Source organism: Propithecus coquereli, unplaced genomic scaffold (genome assembly GCF_000956105.1).
Source record: "Propithecus coquereli isolate 6110/MARCELLA unplaced genomic scaffold, Pcoq_1.0 Scaffold218, whole genome shotgun sequence".
Taxonomy (NCBI): Eukaryota; Metazoa; Chordata; class Mammalia; order Primates; family Indriidae; genus Propithecus; species Propithecus coquereli.
This window is the reverse complement of record NW_012146967.1, coordinates 2829483-2848414: the sequence shown is the minus strand read 5'-3', so window position 1 is coordinate 2848414 and position 18932 is coordinate 2829483. Positions and strand designations below refer to the sequence as shown.

The 18932-nt window shown below is 38.8% G+C and overlaps 1 protein-coding gene across 1 annotated transcript in view; it reads right to left on the bottom strand.

Annotated features, from left to right (window-relative positions):
• The window catches only part of FBXO7 (F-box protein 7), a 24118-nt gene extending 6539 nt beyond the window's left edge, over positions 1–17579 (bottom strand). The window contains exons 1-7 of the mRNA XM_012644702.1: positions 17259–17579; positions 13415–13709; positions 9153–9377; positions 7622–7763; positions 5068–5151; positions 1993–2088; positions 2–157 (exon numbers count right to left, since the gene is read on the bottom strand). Of these exons, the coding sequence (XP_012500156.1) occupies positions 2–157; positions 1993–2088; positions 5068–5151; positions 7622–7763; positions 9153–9377; positions 13415–13709; positions 17259–17380 (1120 nt within the window). The 5' untranslated portion in view covers positions 17381–17579. The remainder of the gene's footprint in view (position 1; positions 158–1992; positions 2089–5067; positions 5152–7621; positions 7764–9152; positions 9378–13414; positions 13710–17258) is intronic.
• Between the last annotated feature and the right edge of the window lie 1353 nt (positions 17580–18932).

The window sequence follows — 18932 nt, the reverse complement described above, 5'->3', positions numbered from 1 at the left end:
AAACACCTCCAGAGGAGTGGGTCGTTTGAAGCAATAAAGAGGTCACGACAAACTGCAGACAAAGACAGGACAGAACGAACATCCAAAAGTCGGAAGATCCGTAGTTTCAGCTCCAATGGGAGGACTACCAACCCAAATACATCTGGCAGGTTCAGTGCTAAAAGGAGAAAAAAGTTAACAGGTATTACTGAGTAAGAAACATCCAGTTTTTCCCCACATAGTCAACAAAATTGCCACTTGTTCCTTTCTAAAGAGGTGACAAATTAGATGGTAATCTTCATTATCCAAGTATACATTATCTATGACAAATTTTTAACCCCAAGTTGATTACATTACTACTCACACAACTCTAGGCCCCTTATTCCCTTTATGTTTTAGTAGAAAGAAAAATGCTTTTTAATACAAATCAAATAAATAACTATGACAATTGGTAAATACAAGCTAATAGTCTCTTCTGTCTCAAGCAATATTGAATGCAACAAAATTTCTCTATTTAACAACAGAAAATGAATAATTCATTGGCTTTTATAAACCCTGCCAATTATTAACCATGGTGCCTTTGGACAAGTTATTTAAATTTTGTCTAATTCAATTTCCTCATCTGTAAAATGGGTTAATAATATTACGTACCACCTACTTCAATGAGTTGTTGTGAGAATTAAATGTGTTAATGCATATAAAATGCTTAGAACAATGTCTGGCACATCATGCATAAGCACTCAAGTGTTAACAATTACTATTATTTGATAACTAGCAGGCTGAACAAAGGGAAGATAGATAAATTCAGAAGCAAAGCCAGGAAAGAGAAAGAAAAATATGTTCCAAAGTCAAATTAAAATTATTTTGTGATTATTAGCTCCTTCAAAATACTTGTGATACTATTTTCCACTACCAAAGATAATCAAAATCCAATAAAGATACATCTAAGGGTTTTTTAATTCACATTATTCCCTTCTCTTACCACCAATTAAGAGAAAAACTATGTTAATAATAGCCATGCCACCATACAACTTGAGACCAAAAACATTATTTATTTCTCTACATACAGATAGCAAATAAAAGTCACATATGTATTTGTGTAAGTGTGAAACTACTCACCAGCCAAAAGACTGTGGTAGATTATATTATGGTTCTCAATCACTTCCTATGCTATACTTCCCCAACTCACTACCACCAGGCTTGGCCATATTTGACTTGTTTGTCCACTGAAGTGTGAGTGGAAGTGAAATATATCACTTGTGAGCAAAAGCTTTAAGAACCGACACATGGTTGGGTCACTAGCCCTCTTTTCCCACTGCCACAAAAAGAGCATGTCCTGGAAAAAGACCACTCCTTCAGCCAGAGCAAACCCACACACAACATGTACATGAGTGAAAAATAAATGTTTAAGTCACTGAGATTTTAAAATATTTTTTACTGCAACGCATATACAAGAGAAAGCTAATACAGGATCTTGAGTGAATTATAAACCTGAATGAATTACAATTTCATCATGTATAAAATGAGTATAACAAAATTTACTTCAAAGTTATTAGCATTAAATAAGACACATATGAAACATCCAACAAGGCTTCCAATAAATGTTGGTTTAAAAACAAACTTAGATCTGATTTATAGACTATGCATTATTTATGTATATATTTATTGAACATCTATTATGGACCAAACCCTGTTCTAGAGGGTGAGAATACAAAAATGAATAAGACATATTCCCTGCCTTCAAGATATTCACAACCTTAGGTGGAAAGAAATCATATCACAACAATTGTGATACACTGGAAAAAGACTATAACAAAAATACATACAAAATTGTATGGAAATACAAAGAAATGAATAGCATTTAAGGAATTAACATTTAAGCTTAGTCTTAAAAGAGTAGAATTTCACCAGGACGAGAAAAGAGGGAGGTCAGATAGCAGAGTCACTCCGAATACTAGGTACACCTACTCTTCTTTACAGCTATCCTAATGATGACAATTTATCACCTCTCACCTTGTCGGGTAAAAGCCAGAAGAGGATACACCAGCTGGTCTTTAAAGAGGCGGGAGAGCTTCGGAAGATCTTTGTAAATCTTGGCTACATTTTCCCCTAGAATATTTTTTAAAAATGAAAAATCAAAACACAAAATCAAGTGGAAAAACTGTCCTCTACTTTTGCCAAACTAAATCAAAGTGGTAAATAAATATTCACAAACTATTCACAAAGATAAACATGAACCATAGACTCTAATAGAAGAGAAGGTACAGTGCATGATTCTTATAAAACTGAATCTTACATGTAAAGTTAAAAATGCCACGATATCAAATTAGTAGAGCTGTGCCCAACCAATACAGCTCATAGGTTACAACTGTAGGAAAAAATGTTGTGTGAGATTCATTCATACAACAAAAATTTACTGAATATCTACCAATCAATCTGTTCTGGGAACTGGGGATACTGTGGAAACTGTTCTTGTGGAGCTTAGATCCTAGTAAAATAATAGCATTTATCACATGAAGATTGCGTATCAGCAACTGTGTCAAGCATTTTTCAAGCTTTCACATCTGATATTCTCCTCCAAGTAAGAGACAGGTAGTATAATCCCCTTTTGAAAAAGAGGACAACCTATACAGAGACTGTCCAAGGCCTCATTGCCAGGGGCAGAGCAGGGTACAAACCTAAGTTTGTCTGGCTCCAAAGCACTCATTTTTAGCCGCTAGACTGCTGCTCAAAGTGTGGTCCCTAGATCACCAGAACTGATGTCACCTAGGAACTGTTAAGAACTACTGAATCTCAGGCCCCACTAGACCTGCTGAATCAGAACTTGCATTTTAATAAGATCCCCAGGTGATTCACACGTACATAAAGATATGGAAGCACTGTCAAATTGCACCTGAGGTCCCCATTTCAGTTTTGCTATTTACCAACTGTATAACCTTGGACAAATTACCTACCCCCTGATCCTCACCTGTTTGCTAACCTATTTAAAGAGACACCACCACTACATCAGACAAGAGCCGTTAAAATTTAAAGCTCCATGCACAGTGCCCAGTATATCAGCAGATAGTTTATGCTTGCTCCCTCCTTATTCCATATTTATATATTTCACTATCTATAACAAAACACTGATTAGGACTTGAGTGATAAGAACAAGGAAAGAGATAGGCAGCTAAACTCTAAATCTCTGTTGTTTGACTTGCAATCTTTAGCTGAAATCTGATGTCAAGATTTCATTTTTAAAAATTAGTTTGGCTCAAGGGCTATTTTTAAGTGTGAAAACTGATTTTCTTTAAATAATTGTTTTTCTTCAGCAACCTATTATATAAGTATTTAATTAGGAATTTATGAATAAAAGGATAAATAACAGTATCTAGTAGTAGTTTCTAGGTACTACACTATAAGCCACAGTGAAAATTCATTAAAATGACTTGCTAAATGAGTAGCATATTCCTATCCAATATAGAAGTACTTTATTAAAAATAATAACAGTCCATAAACCTGTAATATAACAGTATTTAACTTTCTTCCTCCCTTTCATTTACTTTTCCTTATTTAAAAGAAACCAGATAAAGAATAGGAATCTCAGCTACATTCCTATAAAAGTCATTTTCAAAAGGCTAGGAGTCACAGCCAAATCTATTCCAATCCTAAATTCTACCATCTATTAGCTCTGTGACCCTGAAGTAATGTAACGTCCTCTAGACCTGTTTCCTGATCTATAAAATAAGCATAAAAAACCTCTACTGCTGTATAGTATTTCTACTCCCCATAGCAAAGTCCTCCCTAGTATGGTGATGAATATAGAGTGTTGTAGCCAAGGAATTTCAAAGTTTTTCTGACCCTAATGGTAGGAGACCATGTTTACAGATTCATCAGTCTAGTTTGAGCATTCTCAATAGGGGCAAGATCGCCCCCAAGGGGGCAAAAACTGGTTCTTGGAGGGCAAAAAAAAATCCCAGCTATTACATTGGTTTGTGACCCTCCAGAGGGTCACAGTATACAAATAAATATATAGTACATTTGTGGTATTAAAATTTCAGGGGAGAGAGCGATTAGGGGGAAAAAAATCTGCAAAGGCTCCTTAAAGGAATGATAATAGAAAAAGATTGAGAAACACTGGTCTAGTCTGACATTAAATGTTCAGTTGAGCTAATGTCCAAATTCTGATTCTATGTCCAACCAGAGACCATTTTAAATATGTATTCTGCTGTCTCCTTTTCCTATCAGTTTTAGTTAGTGTAAGTCAATCTCTCAGGGCTGATCTCACTTAGGAACTAACAAGAATCAGCCTCCATTCCTTCAAAGCAACAATCTAGATCTAGCAAGCTTTTCCTAAAAGACACTGCTATAAATGCCACCTCCCCACTGTACCACAACACTTCCATCTGGCTCCTAAAACCCTCCCAAGTTTACTATGAGGATTAAATGGAATAACATATGGAAGGGCACAAGTCCAGCACAAAACAGGCACTTAAGAGATCTGAGTTCCCCTCTCCACTCCATCTCTTCTCCTTCGACCACCTAACTGCCTCTCACAATTTGGGTTTAACTGAAAAACAATAAAAAGGAAAACTGTCTTCTTTGCATCTTTAATAATTTTGTAGAATTTAAGCAAAACCATGCCTAGAATGAAATCTTTTGGTAAAGTTCCAATCTGCATCAAATAGCAATCAAATTTAAACAAACATTTTGAGTGCAGTTTTTCCTCCAATAATCTTCAAAAATGAAGTTGCATTGAATTACTTCCACAAAACATAGATTCTCTCCATGTTGGTTACATATAATGCCAGAAAAATCTCCAAAGATTAGTACAGAAACTATGAAGGATCATCAGAGTGTGATAAATTACTAATACTAGTGTTATTTAATATTTAATAGAAGTGTAAATACAATTCAGCACTCTAAGACCCTAAGAAAAACAAGAAACAAACTCCTCAAATTATAAAGAGACAACATTGTCTTGAATTTGCTTTAATCTTATTTAGAAAATTTCAGTCTTTTGAACATTATCTTTCAATTAAAAAAAAAAAAATAACTTCGGATCGCTCTCAAAGCTTCATACCAAAAGTTAAATCATGGTTACATTACCTTGTTCCTCTTTGCAAACAAAAGATTCTGGAAGCAGCTGCAATCTTTTCACACTTGTAATCTCATTGTTTATCTTTAGTGTAGCTATAAATAAACAAAATAAAGATGATAAAAACGTATCACTTTATCAATTGCCTTCCTTTTTTAGTATGGGCTTGCATTTCCTTGCCCCTAGTGTACTAAGGACACGCTAAACAAAACTGCTCTGTGCCTATTTCTTTCCCTCTCAGCAAGGTCAAAAGTGTAAACCTGCCGTCACATCAAGGAAAATCATTGTACAACACCACCTTTAAAAACTACAGTAAGCATCTTTATATAGAATCCACTAAGTATTACCAACAGCAGCTTATTAGTAATTGAAAGATATGCAAGAAGGTTAATAGGAGGCAACTAAACACAATACAATCATTATTTCTAATGAAGTCACTAAAGACTCCATTTATTTTTTATTTAACCCTTGGCAATGACTCTTCCCTTGTTCGTAAAAAGAATCCTGCTAGTTTTCACAGCATCATCTCTCTCTAGACCCAAAGGACCAATACTCTTGACATCACCAGAGGGTTCAATTTTAATCGTGTATACAATGGCACACTTCATCTCATTCCATGAAAAGAGCCAGTGATGTGCTTATGCACATGTGCACCACGCAGGATGCCTTGGGTGAGGGAAAGATTTAAGGACACACTGGTCCCTTTCAAAAACTCAAGCCTGGAATGGCTGGCTGCCATGCAAGTCTGCAAGTAGATGATCTGCCAAGAATAGTAAAGGAACAAAACCTCAGAATCTAAGAAATCATCGAAACATTTAGCAGTTACTCTTTTTATGTTAAGTATCCTGAAACTAGTGATAGAGGTTATTATATATATTCCATTAAGTGCTTTTGTAAGAAATTGAGGCAAAAATTACAACTTCCCATTTACTATCTGGTAACTTCAAACTTGCAAGTTCTGATGCGATGTAGCAGAATGATTAGATGAAGGCAGAAACGGTAGCACTCCATATTAAGAATGCCAAACTAAAAGCTACATTTGCTAATTGTGATGAATTGTTGCAGAGACATTGCTAGGTCCTAGTGCCATCAAACAGTGACACCCTGACAAATGTGGAATACCATCAAAGTTGTTAAAGCCAAATTTTGAGACTTTTAAATAACATTTCAAAGAATCTGGTGATTAAAAAGAAACAGCAAAAATTTCATAAGAAGCAACCTATAACTATTTTCCATTTCAAAGATCAAGATAGCGTAAGCCAGTAGTTTTCAAAATAAATTTTAGTAGAAAAAACATTCTTTCAAACAAAATCTTACACAGGACCTCAATAAATGAAACAGATAAACACGTTGCTCAAGGTTTAAGTGGTGATAGGAGTTCTCTACCTTATTTGCATCTCAGCAGAAACAAGTAGCTTCAGAACATGTTGAAAACCTCTGACCTAAAGCATATCAAAACGACTGCCTTTGCTAAACAAAAGATGAGCTATACTGAATAAACAAAACAAAAATGCAGGTGGGGTGCGGTAGTTCACGTCTATAATCCTAGGACTTTGGGATCCAAGGTGGTAGATCGCTTGAGGCCAGGAGTTCAAGACCAGCCTGGGCAATACAGTGAGATCCTATCTCTAAAAAAAATTTTTTTTAATTAGCTGGACATGCTGGCACACTCCTGTAGCTCCAGCTACTTGGGAGGCTGAGGTGAGAGGTTCGCTTGATCCCAGGAGTTCGAGACTGCAGTGAGCTATGATCGCACCACTGCACTCCAGCCTGGGCAACAGGGCAAGACCCTGTCTCTAAAAAGGAAGAAAAAAAGCAGTCATTCCAATCTTATCTAGCTAAAAAAAGAAAAAAAAATCAACCTCAAAAAACAAATAAAACAGAATAAAAATGAAAGCTCTTAATTACTCAAATGGATCTCCAGTATGTGTGATTATGAGACTCTTCCACAGACCACTAGCAGTTGGTATGAACCAAAGCAGCATCTGAGATCTGAGCTTAAAATAAAATACAAAAATGGAATGTATTGCTATCCCAGTGAAATTTCGTAATGTGAAGAAGGAGAAACAGAAAAAGAAAGTCTTTATTCAGGGTGACTTTTTTGAGGGGGAGAGGGGCAAATAAAACACACACGCTAAGGCCTCAGAACCCTTAGTAGTGTTTCTGTGCATTGCTGGTCACAGAGATGCCAAACTGGATAAATGCTGACCCCAGCTCTATCTCCCCATCTCTCAGTTCAAGGCCTTCATTTAAAAAATAAAAACAAAGCCGTTCACAGACATAAAGGAAAAAAAAGTATTCTTCAAAGAGTTCATGTGAAATAGACTCATATCACAATTCCCCCTGGAATAAAATATTACGAACATTAAGATATCAAAAGAGAATGGCTTCCCTAAGACTGGCCTAAACATCAACCTCATATTCTATGTTATCAGTGGTCTAGAAATTAAATAAATAAAATTAAGAAAGACTCAAAACTAATCACTGAAGTAGCTATAGAACATCTGGAGAGAAACAATGTAAGTATTCATAAACCAGCAACCGCTGACTATGCTATCCAATTACCATTTACAACAATTAGGTTTCCCAAAGGCACACAGGTGAGAGCAGCAGAGCCACCCTCGCAAAGAGGATGCGTGTACTGCAGCTTATACACCCCACTTGACTTCCACTTCTCCGGCATGGACACTGCTTTGGCTTCGGTACCCTGGTGAATGCAATGAAATGGAAACAAATAATGAAGGTGTTATTCTCAAAAATATTAACAATCAAAAGACCCCTAACTTGTTTAGAAATAAGCATTCCATATAGTCCCCTTAGTAAAATGCATCAAATCATTCATATTGCTATTAATGGAGAATAATATATTGCAACATTTTTCTATCAAAATTTGTGTTCAAATAGGTAAGATTATATCATAGAAATAGGGATTAATTTCTCTCTTCAAAGACTCGCTCCGCCAAGCAAAGTCATATGATTATTTAAGACCCCAGCTCAAATATCACTTCCTTTGTAACCTTTAAAAAAAAATCCTGTTTGTCATTCCCTCTTTCATCCCCTAACATTCTGTCCATATTTCTATTGTTACATACTTCTATCATGTTATTTATCTATTTATGTTTATTCATGTTATTTATACATCATAATTATCTTTTGTCTCTCTCCCCCACTTTTGGACTCCTTGAGGATAAGGAATATTTCAGTATTTTTATACCTTAATCCCTGGCTCAGCACATGGCATGCTGCAGGTGTGTGATAATCACCGGATTACTCTACTACATCTTTGTAACTCATAACATGACCCACAGACCAGTTGCACTGGCATTTTGCAGAAGTTCAGGCTCCGTTATAGATGTACTAAATCAGAGTCTGCATTTTAATGAGATCCCCAGGTATTCCTAAGCACATTAAAGTTTGAGAAGCTCTACTCTAAATGTTCTCCTCTGTGTATCGCTGTCACCCCATATGTATCTCCTAGAACTTAGGCAATATAGTACAGTGGTTTATATACTTGTCTATCTCTGCCACTCCTAGACTATGGGCAACTCGAGAGCAGGAACCATCCACATGTATAAGCAACCTGAAAGCAAGGACAAAGCCTGCACCTGACACTGGTGAATGCTTATTAAACAAATAATGAAAGAATGAATGAAATAAGTAACTATAGCATAATAGCAATGTCCCTCTTCCTAACCGAATCTTACTAAGTTACATGTCATAGCACGATTAACAGAATAATCTAGTGAGCTAGCTAACCATGCTCAACCCACACTTGTTAACCATTTTATCTACATATTATCATATATAATCTTTAGTCTTTTTTTTTTTAACTCATAGTTGCCATTATTTCTGTAATACTAATTAAAAACTGCCAAAGGAAATGAAGGATGAAAAAAGGAAGAGAGGGAAGGGAACATTTACTGAGTGCCTTCTGTAGCCCATCGTTGTGTTTCGTACTTTATGTTCAATACCCAACCACATTTAATAAAAAAACCTAAAACACCACCACACCCTAGTAGTATTTACTGATACTGATACACCTTTCCCATAGGCAAATACGCCAACAAGATGTTTGGGTTTTGCATGCAGCACTTACCTGAGGTATGTAACCTGACTCCAGCATGAGAAGATGTACCAACACTATCAAGGCATCACTGGTGTTAGAACAGTCAGCTGACTGATACAAGGTCTCCAAGGAATGTGGCACTTGCCCTTGCTCGGATTCACTGCAGAGCATGGGTTCTGAGGGAGAGAAACCTGGGCCCTCCTCCACATCCACATCTTGAATTGACTCAGCTCCAAAATTCTGACTAGGCCCTGACTGAAAAGGATAACAAAAACAATGAACTAATTAAAAAGACTTATTTTACATAGTATACTTTGTATCCTAAAGTGAACTGAGATTAGTGTTCAAAGCCAAAACACAGCATTGGGTTCAGAGATGGGAGATGTTTCTGAGTGAGCCCTCACAAATAAATGAGCCTGCAACCTACTCCTCCACCCTGAATTCCTTATCTCCAAGCCAAAAACATGGAAATCATCCTAGACTCCTCCTTCTACCTTATTAAACCTCACCCCAAATCTGATGAGTCTTCAAAATTCCACTGAAACAAACTCCTAAATACCTCCAACCTTTACCCCTTCCTACTCCATTGGTACTTCAGCCTCTCATCGCTCATCTCCTGACCTCTAGCAATGGCGGCCCTGCAAGCCTCCCTGCCTCCACTTCCTTGTATTCCAATACACTCCAACCACTGCTGCCAGAGTTTTTTGACAATTAAGGATCCAATCATGTTCTATGTCTGGGTTTAATATTTACCAGTATTTCCCTTGATTGTGCCTTAGAACGTGGCCCTGGATGTTATTAGGAAAAATGTTGGTACACACTGAACAAGTGTGGAGAATGCCACATGCCACAGCCACCTAACCTCACCCTCCATATTCACAAAATACATTATCAGCATTACAAAAGTCTAATCATAATGTGTGCATAACATCTAACCAAAAAACAGCATACTCCCTCCGCAACGCTCAGCATTCCTATAACACAATCTCATGAAGTAAGTTTTTCACGGAGGACACACTGAGAAATGCAGGCCCACAAAATAAAGTCTAAACTCCTTAGCATACGAGGCCCTTCATCGCCCCTGATCCCTAGCTTGCTATTGAGTTCACTTTCTGCCAGTCCCTTCATGCTCACTGCAGTGTTCCCCCCGACCTCTTCAACAGAGGTAACACAGGCCACCACTCTGCCTTGTGAAGGCCTCAACTACTGCACTTATCACATTGTATTGCAATCTTCTGATTATTTATCTGTATCCTTCCATGACTGCAAGCTAATGAAGAACCAGACAACATGTCACCCATTTTTGTAACCCCCATACGGTATCTGGCACATAGCAGGTATTCAATAAATGCTTGTTGAGCACATGCTGAAGGACAATATCTTACAATTCCACAATGTTTTTGTTTTCAAAGTGTTTACTTACTTGCACCTTACAACAATCCTATAAAATAGGCAAGGCAAATGATATTGCCTTTTTATAGATGCTGTAATTATAACTCAGAAAGACTGAATGACATAATCAAGGCTATCAGCTAATAAAAACTTGAAATGAACCCAGACCTCCAAACTCCCAGTGAAGGCTTTTAAGTTCAAGGCTTTTAACATACCGCTTCAATAAAACTAAGTTACCTATATTAATTTTGCTCAGAAATCTTGTTTCCTAGGCATGTGCTCAAGTCTTAATGCGAAGCACATTTCTTCTTTTTAAGTTTGTATTTCCATTAAAGAAAGCACAGAGGAAATTAAAATTATGAAGTAATTGTGGAAGGTTGGAGGAATATAAGGAAGCCAGAGGTGATAGCTATTATTCCAAAATCTGAGGACCTGATGACTTATGGAAAAGATCCCAATTCGCTTCTTAAAACATAGACAATTCACACTACCTAAAAAAGGAGGTTTGGCACAAAACCATTTCCATATTTTTTGAGCAACAGAAACTACTATATTAAAAACCACTTACCACCAAGCTAAATTATGAAATATAGGCTCTTTGCTTCTTCACCATTATGCTTAATTTTGGCCATTTACTACTTATTGACACTTGTGTAGGACAGAATGTTTGTTGAAAAATAAAAAAGGGTTACCCTAAGCTGATGGGTACAGGAGACGGAGATCTCAGAATCCCCTGGTGGGCTTATCAAACCTTACCCTTACTCCATGAGAACCACCAACATTCTGTGAGCCATTCTGATAGGAATATTTATCACAGTCTTGACATTTATCACAGTGTGGAAATGCAAAAAATGCTGAGCACCACACCTCTCTAAACAGATCATTTTGCCATATGTCATTGATAAAAGACTACAGCAAGTGACTAAGATGCATTAGAGCTAATATTAGGGTCTGATACATGTTATCCCTGTTTCTCATTAAAGACTCAATAGGACTGGGTGAATTCCCAAATACAATGAAATAAGAAAATTTACATTTAATTACAAGAGTAAAATTTACCTCCCATAGTTTCTAGTTTTACCTATTTTCCTTTTCTAATGTTCCAGTCTACATTTAAGTAGCAGACTGTACTGTTTCAAGTACTTAAACCATTATTTATGAAATTTCAAGCTCGGTTTCCATACAATTCTTAAAATACAAAACAATATGCTTTTAGAACTGAAATTACTAACTTGAGGCAACACTAATTTCTCAAAATTTTCCAAAAGAAAACTAGTAAAGTAACTATGACAAGCTTTGTCTTACTGGGTAATTTTAATAGTACACAGAAATAAACAGAATGTGCCCTTCTACCAAAGTTATCTCTGAACAAGTCTATCGAGTACACCAAAAGCCCTGATTTCGGCATTATACAATTCATCCACGTAACAAAAACACTTGTATCCCCTTAATATTTTGAAACAAAAATATTTAACATATATATATATCATTCTTACTCCCCAGGATACCTCTATAAGGCAGAAACACACAAAGATACAATAATAATTTCGAAAATAAATTAAAATCCCTATATCTGGGCATAGATAATTTTCACAATTTATGAATCTATTAAAAGGTATTTTTTAATATGTCTATACTTAATGCCATGATAGGTATCATGAATATTTATAAATGTTTAAGGCCAGCAAAAAAATTAAGTTGAGGTGGTAAGTACACACACACAAAACAATTAAGAAGATGGCATATATATTGGCATTAAATGATAAATTAATAAGAGTGATCATTTATGCCATTCAAGGAATTAAAAGGTGGGATAAACAATGAGGCATGTACTAGGCAATAAAGATGACAAATACAAAGAAATGAAAGAAAACTATCAGGCTATGGTTGGCAAGGGCCTTAGAAGATGGGTAGAAACATAGATAGAAGAGGGAGGAAAGGTAATAGGTTCCAGTCTGGGTGAACAGCAACAGCAAAGACATGGAGACAGTCCCCAGGTTGTGCATGCACACATGCGTGTGAGCATGTGAATGAGTTGGCTGGTGGAGGGAAAATGGTAAGGAATTTGATCTGACAGGAGATGGTATTTTATAGGAGGGAAGAACCGAAACCAGTCCTGGTAAGGTTGGGTGGGGCAACTTTTCAGAAAGCTTTGAACACTAAGTACAGGAGGATAGACATCATTTTCCTATTCCGTAAAATGACATGGTTGAACTAGAGGTATCTGGTCTTTTTCAGTTCAAAAATTATGAGCCCAAGTTTATCTACAAGATAGAGTTACTACAGAGCAAAATAACAACAGAATCAAAAATGGGTAGGAAGAAGTCAAATCTAGAAAGTAGATTAAAGAATAGAGATATTGGAAGACTAAAATGGAAAAGGAAAACTGACAAGGCAAATTAATGGGTTGGATACAAGGAATCAAAAGTCACAGGAAAACAGGAGTTTCACTGACAGACAGAGATGGGTAGCTGGTTTGGGAAGAAGAGAACATCAGTACACACATTTCCAAATTTATAAAGTCTGTGATGACAACTTAAAAATGCAGGTATAAATGTCGTGAAAATCATTTGGAAATAACTGGACTACATATATAGCCTTAATACATGACATAGAACAAGGAAGCAAAGCTGGAAACTGTGAGCTTAGACACAAAAACGGAGGCCAAGCAATAATTTATCTGAAGGAATGTCTGAACGAAATAAATAGGTAAAAGCTAGGTACTTCGGAATGCCAGCCCAATATTGGTACAGACATTTAGCAGTTTAAAAAAATGTCCTATAAGAATATAATACGCAATCTACTGATGATAATTATCCTGACTGGTATGGAATTCCACTGAGGTGTTCAATGTGATTTATCACCCTACTCTATTTAATATCTTGGTCTTTAATACCCACCATACTATCATCATTCCAGACATCAGATTGGGCTGCTTGTCCTTGAAATGAGTCACTCAGTTGTTCATCCTGTATGCTGGCCTGATTGGAGCTGGCGGCCAAAGAGGGTTGGTCATTATTCTGGAGTGAGGAATGCTCTGAATCTGTGGATGAAGGTAAATTAGGTGCTGGAATGGCATCTTCAAGAATCAAACATATCAAGTCCCCAGAAACAATCCCATATGAAGCCAAGGTCTCTTCATCTCCAGTAAGGGCATCCTTGTTGTTCAATGTAATTGCAAATCGGGTATCAGAACTGCCAAGAAAGATGGATAAGGATGGTAAGACCTTACCTATTACCATTTCCCCCCATAATACATTTGGAACACATATAAGGTGCACGGTATGACTCTAGAAGAACTAAGTAACGAAAATCAGGAGGCTAAAGTTTTGAGAAAATTATCAAAATTACTTGTTCTTATCACCAAATGCCTAGTTTATAGATTTCTAATGGCTAAAGCCATAGCCTGGGGGATAGGATACAGTAAGTAATTCTCTATCTATCGTTAACCAGTGTTTTCATCAATTCTAAGATACACACTTTCTTTATATTTTGACATCTTTGAAATTGGGATGCCTCTTAAAATCCATGATATAGTTTAAGTGACAGCATTTTTTCCCCTCAGTGTTACATAAAACAATATGTGTATTACAATTAATAGCAACTAAGATTCAGTGAAATACCCTTTCAAAAATATAAATTAGACATAAAAAGCATTCTGCTTAAAACCCTCCAATGGCTTCTATTTGAACTTGAAATAGAATCCTTAACATAGCTTTCAGAAGCCCAACATTTGACCCCTTCCTACTTCTCCCCCCGCATCTTGTGTCATCCATCCTCTCCCTGGCTGTTCTCTGTTCACATGAGCTTTCCATCTGTTCCAAAAAGTAGATCACTCTTACTGCAGCCTTTGGGCCTCTCCATTTGCTCTTCAAGATCTTCAAATGACTGACTCCACCTCATCATTCAGGTCTCAGCTCAAACGTCACCTCTTCAGAGATGCCTTCCACTTAAGATTCCAGCACTCTATTCCACTCTCATGTTTTATTCCAATACCACTATTTGAAAACAGATGTATTTTTCTATTATCTGTCTACCCCATCCCTACTGCTAGAACTTAAGTTTCATAAGATCAGGGATCTTGTCTGTCCAGTTCAAAACTGTATCCCCAGCACTTAGCAAATACAGTATTTGTGAAATAAATGCAAACATTAGTTGGGAAGATCAAGAGGAAAGTGTAATCCGGGCTGCCTATTCAATGTCCTTACAGGACAGTTTGCTTACATTGGTTCCAAAATATCCATGTCCTAAATGAGTATTCACAAATACAAAAAGTTGGATGAGTGTATGTATATGACTGAGTACAAATTCATCCCTCGTACTGATGATAAGTACAAGTTCCCCCTTCCTACTAATGATCAGATATAATATCTTTTATATGGAACATAGCACAAACCCAAAAACCCACTGCTAAACAAGCTCAGAGTTCAAATAAGCCTGAAGCAATCAACTCCCATCTTTTCTGCATCACAGATTATTTGACCTTGGAAGAGTATCATTGGTTTTTCATCATAGTGGTGATGAATAATCACCCAAACATTGTAAAACATTCTTTAAGATAGTTACACTCTACAATGCTAATATCATTATTTTTTAAAAGGTTAACAAAAGATGAAGTCCTTTGAAAATCATGTTCTGTTTACTTTTCCTCACAATGCTGCATTTTGAAAAGTGCTCTAAATATTCATTTGTTTTTATTTCACTTGGAAATATTTTTTCTTTTGTTTACAAATTAAAGTGTCTTTGGTAGTGAAGTTACTGAAGTAGAAACTATTCTTGTCTATTAGAAAATAAGTAGCCCTGCTTCTGTTTTCAAAATGCTTTGATAAACAAAATGTTGAAAATCTGCCAGCTGCCCACAAAAACACCATCCCAACTTTGGCAGAAAAAGGAAAAGCACCTCAAATGAACTATGTATTTACAGATCATTTGTCACGGCAAAAGGCTGCTTTTTTAAACAGCATCTAGTACAACGTACATTCAAATATCCATTTCTAGAAAAGGTAAAGAACAGCCTGTTTCATAAAAATGTCAGCTTTCCCTCCCACTTCAGAAAAAAGGAAGGGCTATTTCTAAAGTAATAAGTAGTTTTCCAGGGTTCTATTTTCTGAAATTGGGTGTGGGGGCCGTGGGGGGTAGTATTTAACTTTACCAGGAAATGAAATTCTAGAAACCTCAGGCTTTTAAAAAATATTTTATGGCAATCCTAGATTCAGGTGCTCAGTAAAGACATTTTAAAAATAATATATAGACGCATTTCAAAACTCTCCATTTATAAGAAAATGAACATACTTTCAGAAAAAATGGATTTACTTTCACATTCTAAAGCTTAAATTCCTTCCAGTTAACCAGGCTCAACTGTAAAAGAAAACCTGAAAGAGAAACTAACTTGGGCTCTTGGGCAAGCAGTCATATTGAGTTTCACATATCCTTTCAAGACAGTGCTGCCTAATTAAAAAATACCACACACACACACACACACACACACACACACAGAAACACCTTAAAAGAAGTTAATTTTGAAGATTTATGGCAGGGTAATGATGCCAGCAAGTAAAGCACTCACATTTAACACCGAGAAATAACAACAGGCATGTCACTATAATGTTTAAAAGGAGTTATGTCAATATCTCGTTTCAGTCTTTTTTTTTAATCTGGAAGAAAATGGATTTACTCTCAATCTAATAATGTCTTAACCTGAAAAATGAAAGGGTGAGAAATTCAGAATCTGGCCTCAGTTTACTGAATTCCCTAAAAATAAAGTTAAAGTGTATAATTATTAGCAGAACCAATTAGCAGAAAGGTCTTCTTTTGTTTTGAAGAAGTCACCTAAAAAGCTCCAGGAAACTTCTTTTTTCTTTTTCCTTTGCACACTCATAAATTTCAAATTCACTAGCTCACTCTTTGAAGAGGACACTGCCCCTCTAATCCCAGGCTATTGTCCTCAGAAAGTATCTTCTGGGGAAACAAAGCAGCTTCACCTGCAGTCTCATAAATTAATAACAGAATTTGATACTTTCTCAGCTGCACTGCCCTAATCAGCAAGTTCTCCAGGGTCATCATAGGCCAACGTTTACCTCAGTTTTAGCAAAAAAGCGACATTTCGCCCAAGAAAATCAAATGATCTGAAACACACCTACATGCTTTATTTTCTAAAACTTGGCGGTGGGTAACTCGAAGTGCTCACCGCGGTGCCCGGTGAGCACCATGCACACTCCATGGGGGCTTAAAATTATTGCCGCCTTAGGGCAGCGGTCCAAGTTATTGGTGGTCTCGGATGGAGGGCGGATTTTTAACTTCTAGTACTTTCCAAACTTTTTCACTGAAATACTTCAACAGCTGAAGAAGGTGAACTTAAACCCCTGAAAGTCCGGAAAGGTTAGACCCAAAGCAAGCTCACAATTTCCAACTCGACAGTTAACCAGTCGCGTCAGTTCTGCGTTCCCTCCTCCCCCTGGTTTCGTCCGCCGCAAAAGCAGAAGCGATTTCTCACCCAGGAGGGGAGCGGAGCCCCTGGGAGGTTGGGCCATGTCCTCCAGGCGCCGGACCTCGCTACCCACCGCGCGTCACAGTCACCGGTCACAGCGATCCAAAAGAGAGACCTCGGGCCGGCGACGCCCCAGAGAGCCCAGGCTCACGTGACGGCCCCGCACCCCGACCACGACCGCGCCCACAGTCGCGCAGACTGCCCCACGCCGATGCGCCCCTCTCCCGCGGTGCACCCCCGCCGCGGCCCCCGCGTACCTGTACCCCCAGGTGGGCAGCAGGGCCTGGCTCAGGTGCGCGCGCAGCTGCCCCAAGGTCGGCTCCGCTTCGGACATCTCCAGCGGCCAGGTCCGCTTCTGAAGCCGCACGCGCAGCCTCATGGCGGCGGCGGGAGGACCGAGGGGCCCCGAGCGGTGACTACCAGAGCTGAGGGGGTGCCGAGGTGTAACGCGTAAAAGGCCCGGCCGCGGCGGCCGCCCTGTCGACCTGTCTCTGGAACAGGAGCGCTCCGCCCCTCTCGTGAGGGCGCCCCCTAGCAGTCGACCCGGCGAGCGGGTGGCTGGCGGCCGGAGGGGAGCCGGGCCGCTCCAGGGCCTCAGTTCGACGACTCGGCGCGCAACCGCGCTGCCTGAACGTCGAGGCGCACACTGCGCAGGCGCTAGGCCCCGGTAGGGTACCGATGTCCCTGCTAGTCCCCCATGGTGGCTGTGGCGCCTACTTCCCGTGCGCCTGCAAGAACCGTAGCGCTGAAAGGCGTGCTGCAGACAGACAATACAATCGACCCGCCCCGAGGATCCGGTGTTACGCCATTTCTCCCGTGGCGCTCGGCTCCAGCGGCATCTGCTCTGGGAAGCCTTAGGTTAAGAAGCCTTAGGTTGAGCACAGGCTCCAGTAGTTTCCAACTGTTACAGCAAAATGCAAAACAGCCTGTAGTCAGTGATCTGTGTTGGACAGTGTATTCGAAATCTATTGCTGCATAACAGTCACCCCAAAGCTTAACAGCTTAAAACAATAAACATTTATTGTCCCATAAATAAATGGGTTCCATAGGTCAGGAGTTTGGGGGTGGCGTAGCTGGGCGGTTCTGCCTCAGGGTCTCACGAGAGTACAGTCAAGATGTAGGCCAAGGCTGCAGTCATCTTTCAAGTCTTGGCTCGGCTGGAGGACCGGCTTCCAAAGTGGCTCACTCACAGGACTGTTGGCAAGAAGCTTTTGACTGCAGGAACCTTCCCATAGGGCTACTTCAGTGTCCCCATGACATGGCAGCTGGCTTCCCTCAGAGCGAGTGATCCAAAAGAGAGACCTAGGCAAAACCACGATGTGTTTTACGATCTACCCTCAGAAGTCACCTACCATTGCTTCTGTCATATTCTACTGGTTACAAAGCAACCCTTCTCTGTGGGAGGAGCAACCTAAAGGCATGAAAACCAATAGACGAGGGTCCCTGGGGGCCGTTCTGCAGGCTGGCTACCATAGAGGGTCTGACAATGATAACTTGGATGAGGGAGAGAGTATCCTCACATCCATCCTTGTGTGATCACCATTTTCCCGATCACTGTAGAAGAGTTGAATAAAGTTTATCCCAATAGGTGGCAGCACTTGTCCACATCCTGCCCTTCATTCCTCAAACATGCATAGACTGCCTACTTTGTGACAGAGATCCTACAGGCTGGATACTCAAAGACCAAAAAGACATGTTCCTGCCCATGCAGAGTTTACAGCTGAGTGAATCAACTCTTGCAGTAGAGTGTAAAAAGTGTCTCATTTATGATGGGGATAAATACAGACCTGGGGATTGGGGTACATAGAGGAGGGTTGTTATTCCAATAGAATTCTTTAGTAGTGAACAATATGGGACTGAGAAAGGGTGACAGGCCCAGGGGGACTCTGTGTGACCATAGTGAAAGACAAAGTGGGTATTCCCCATTTTAA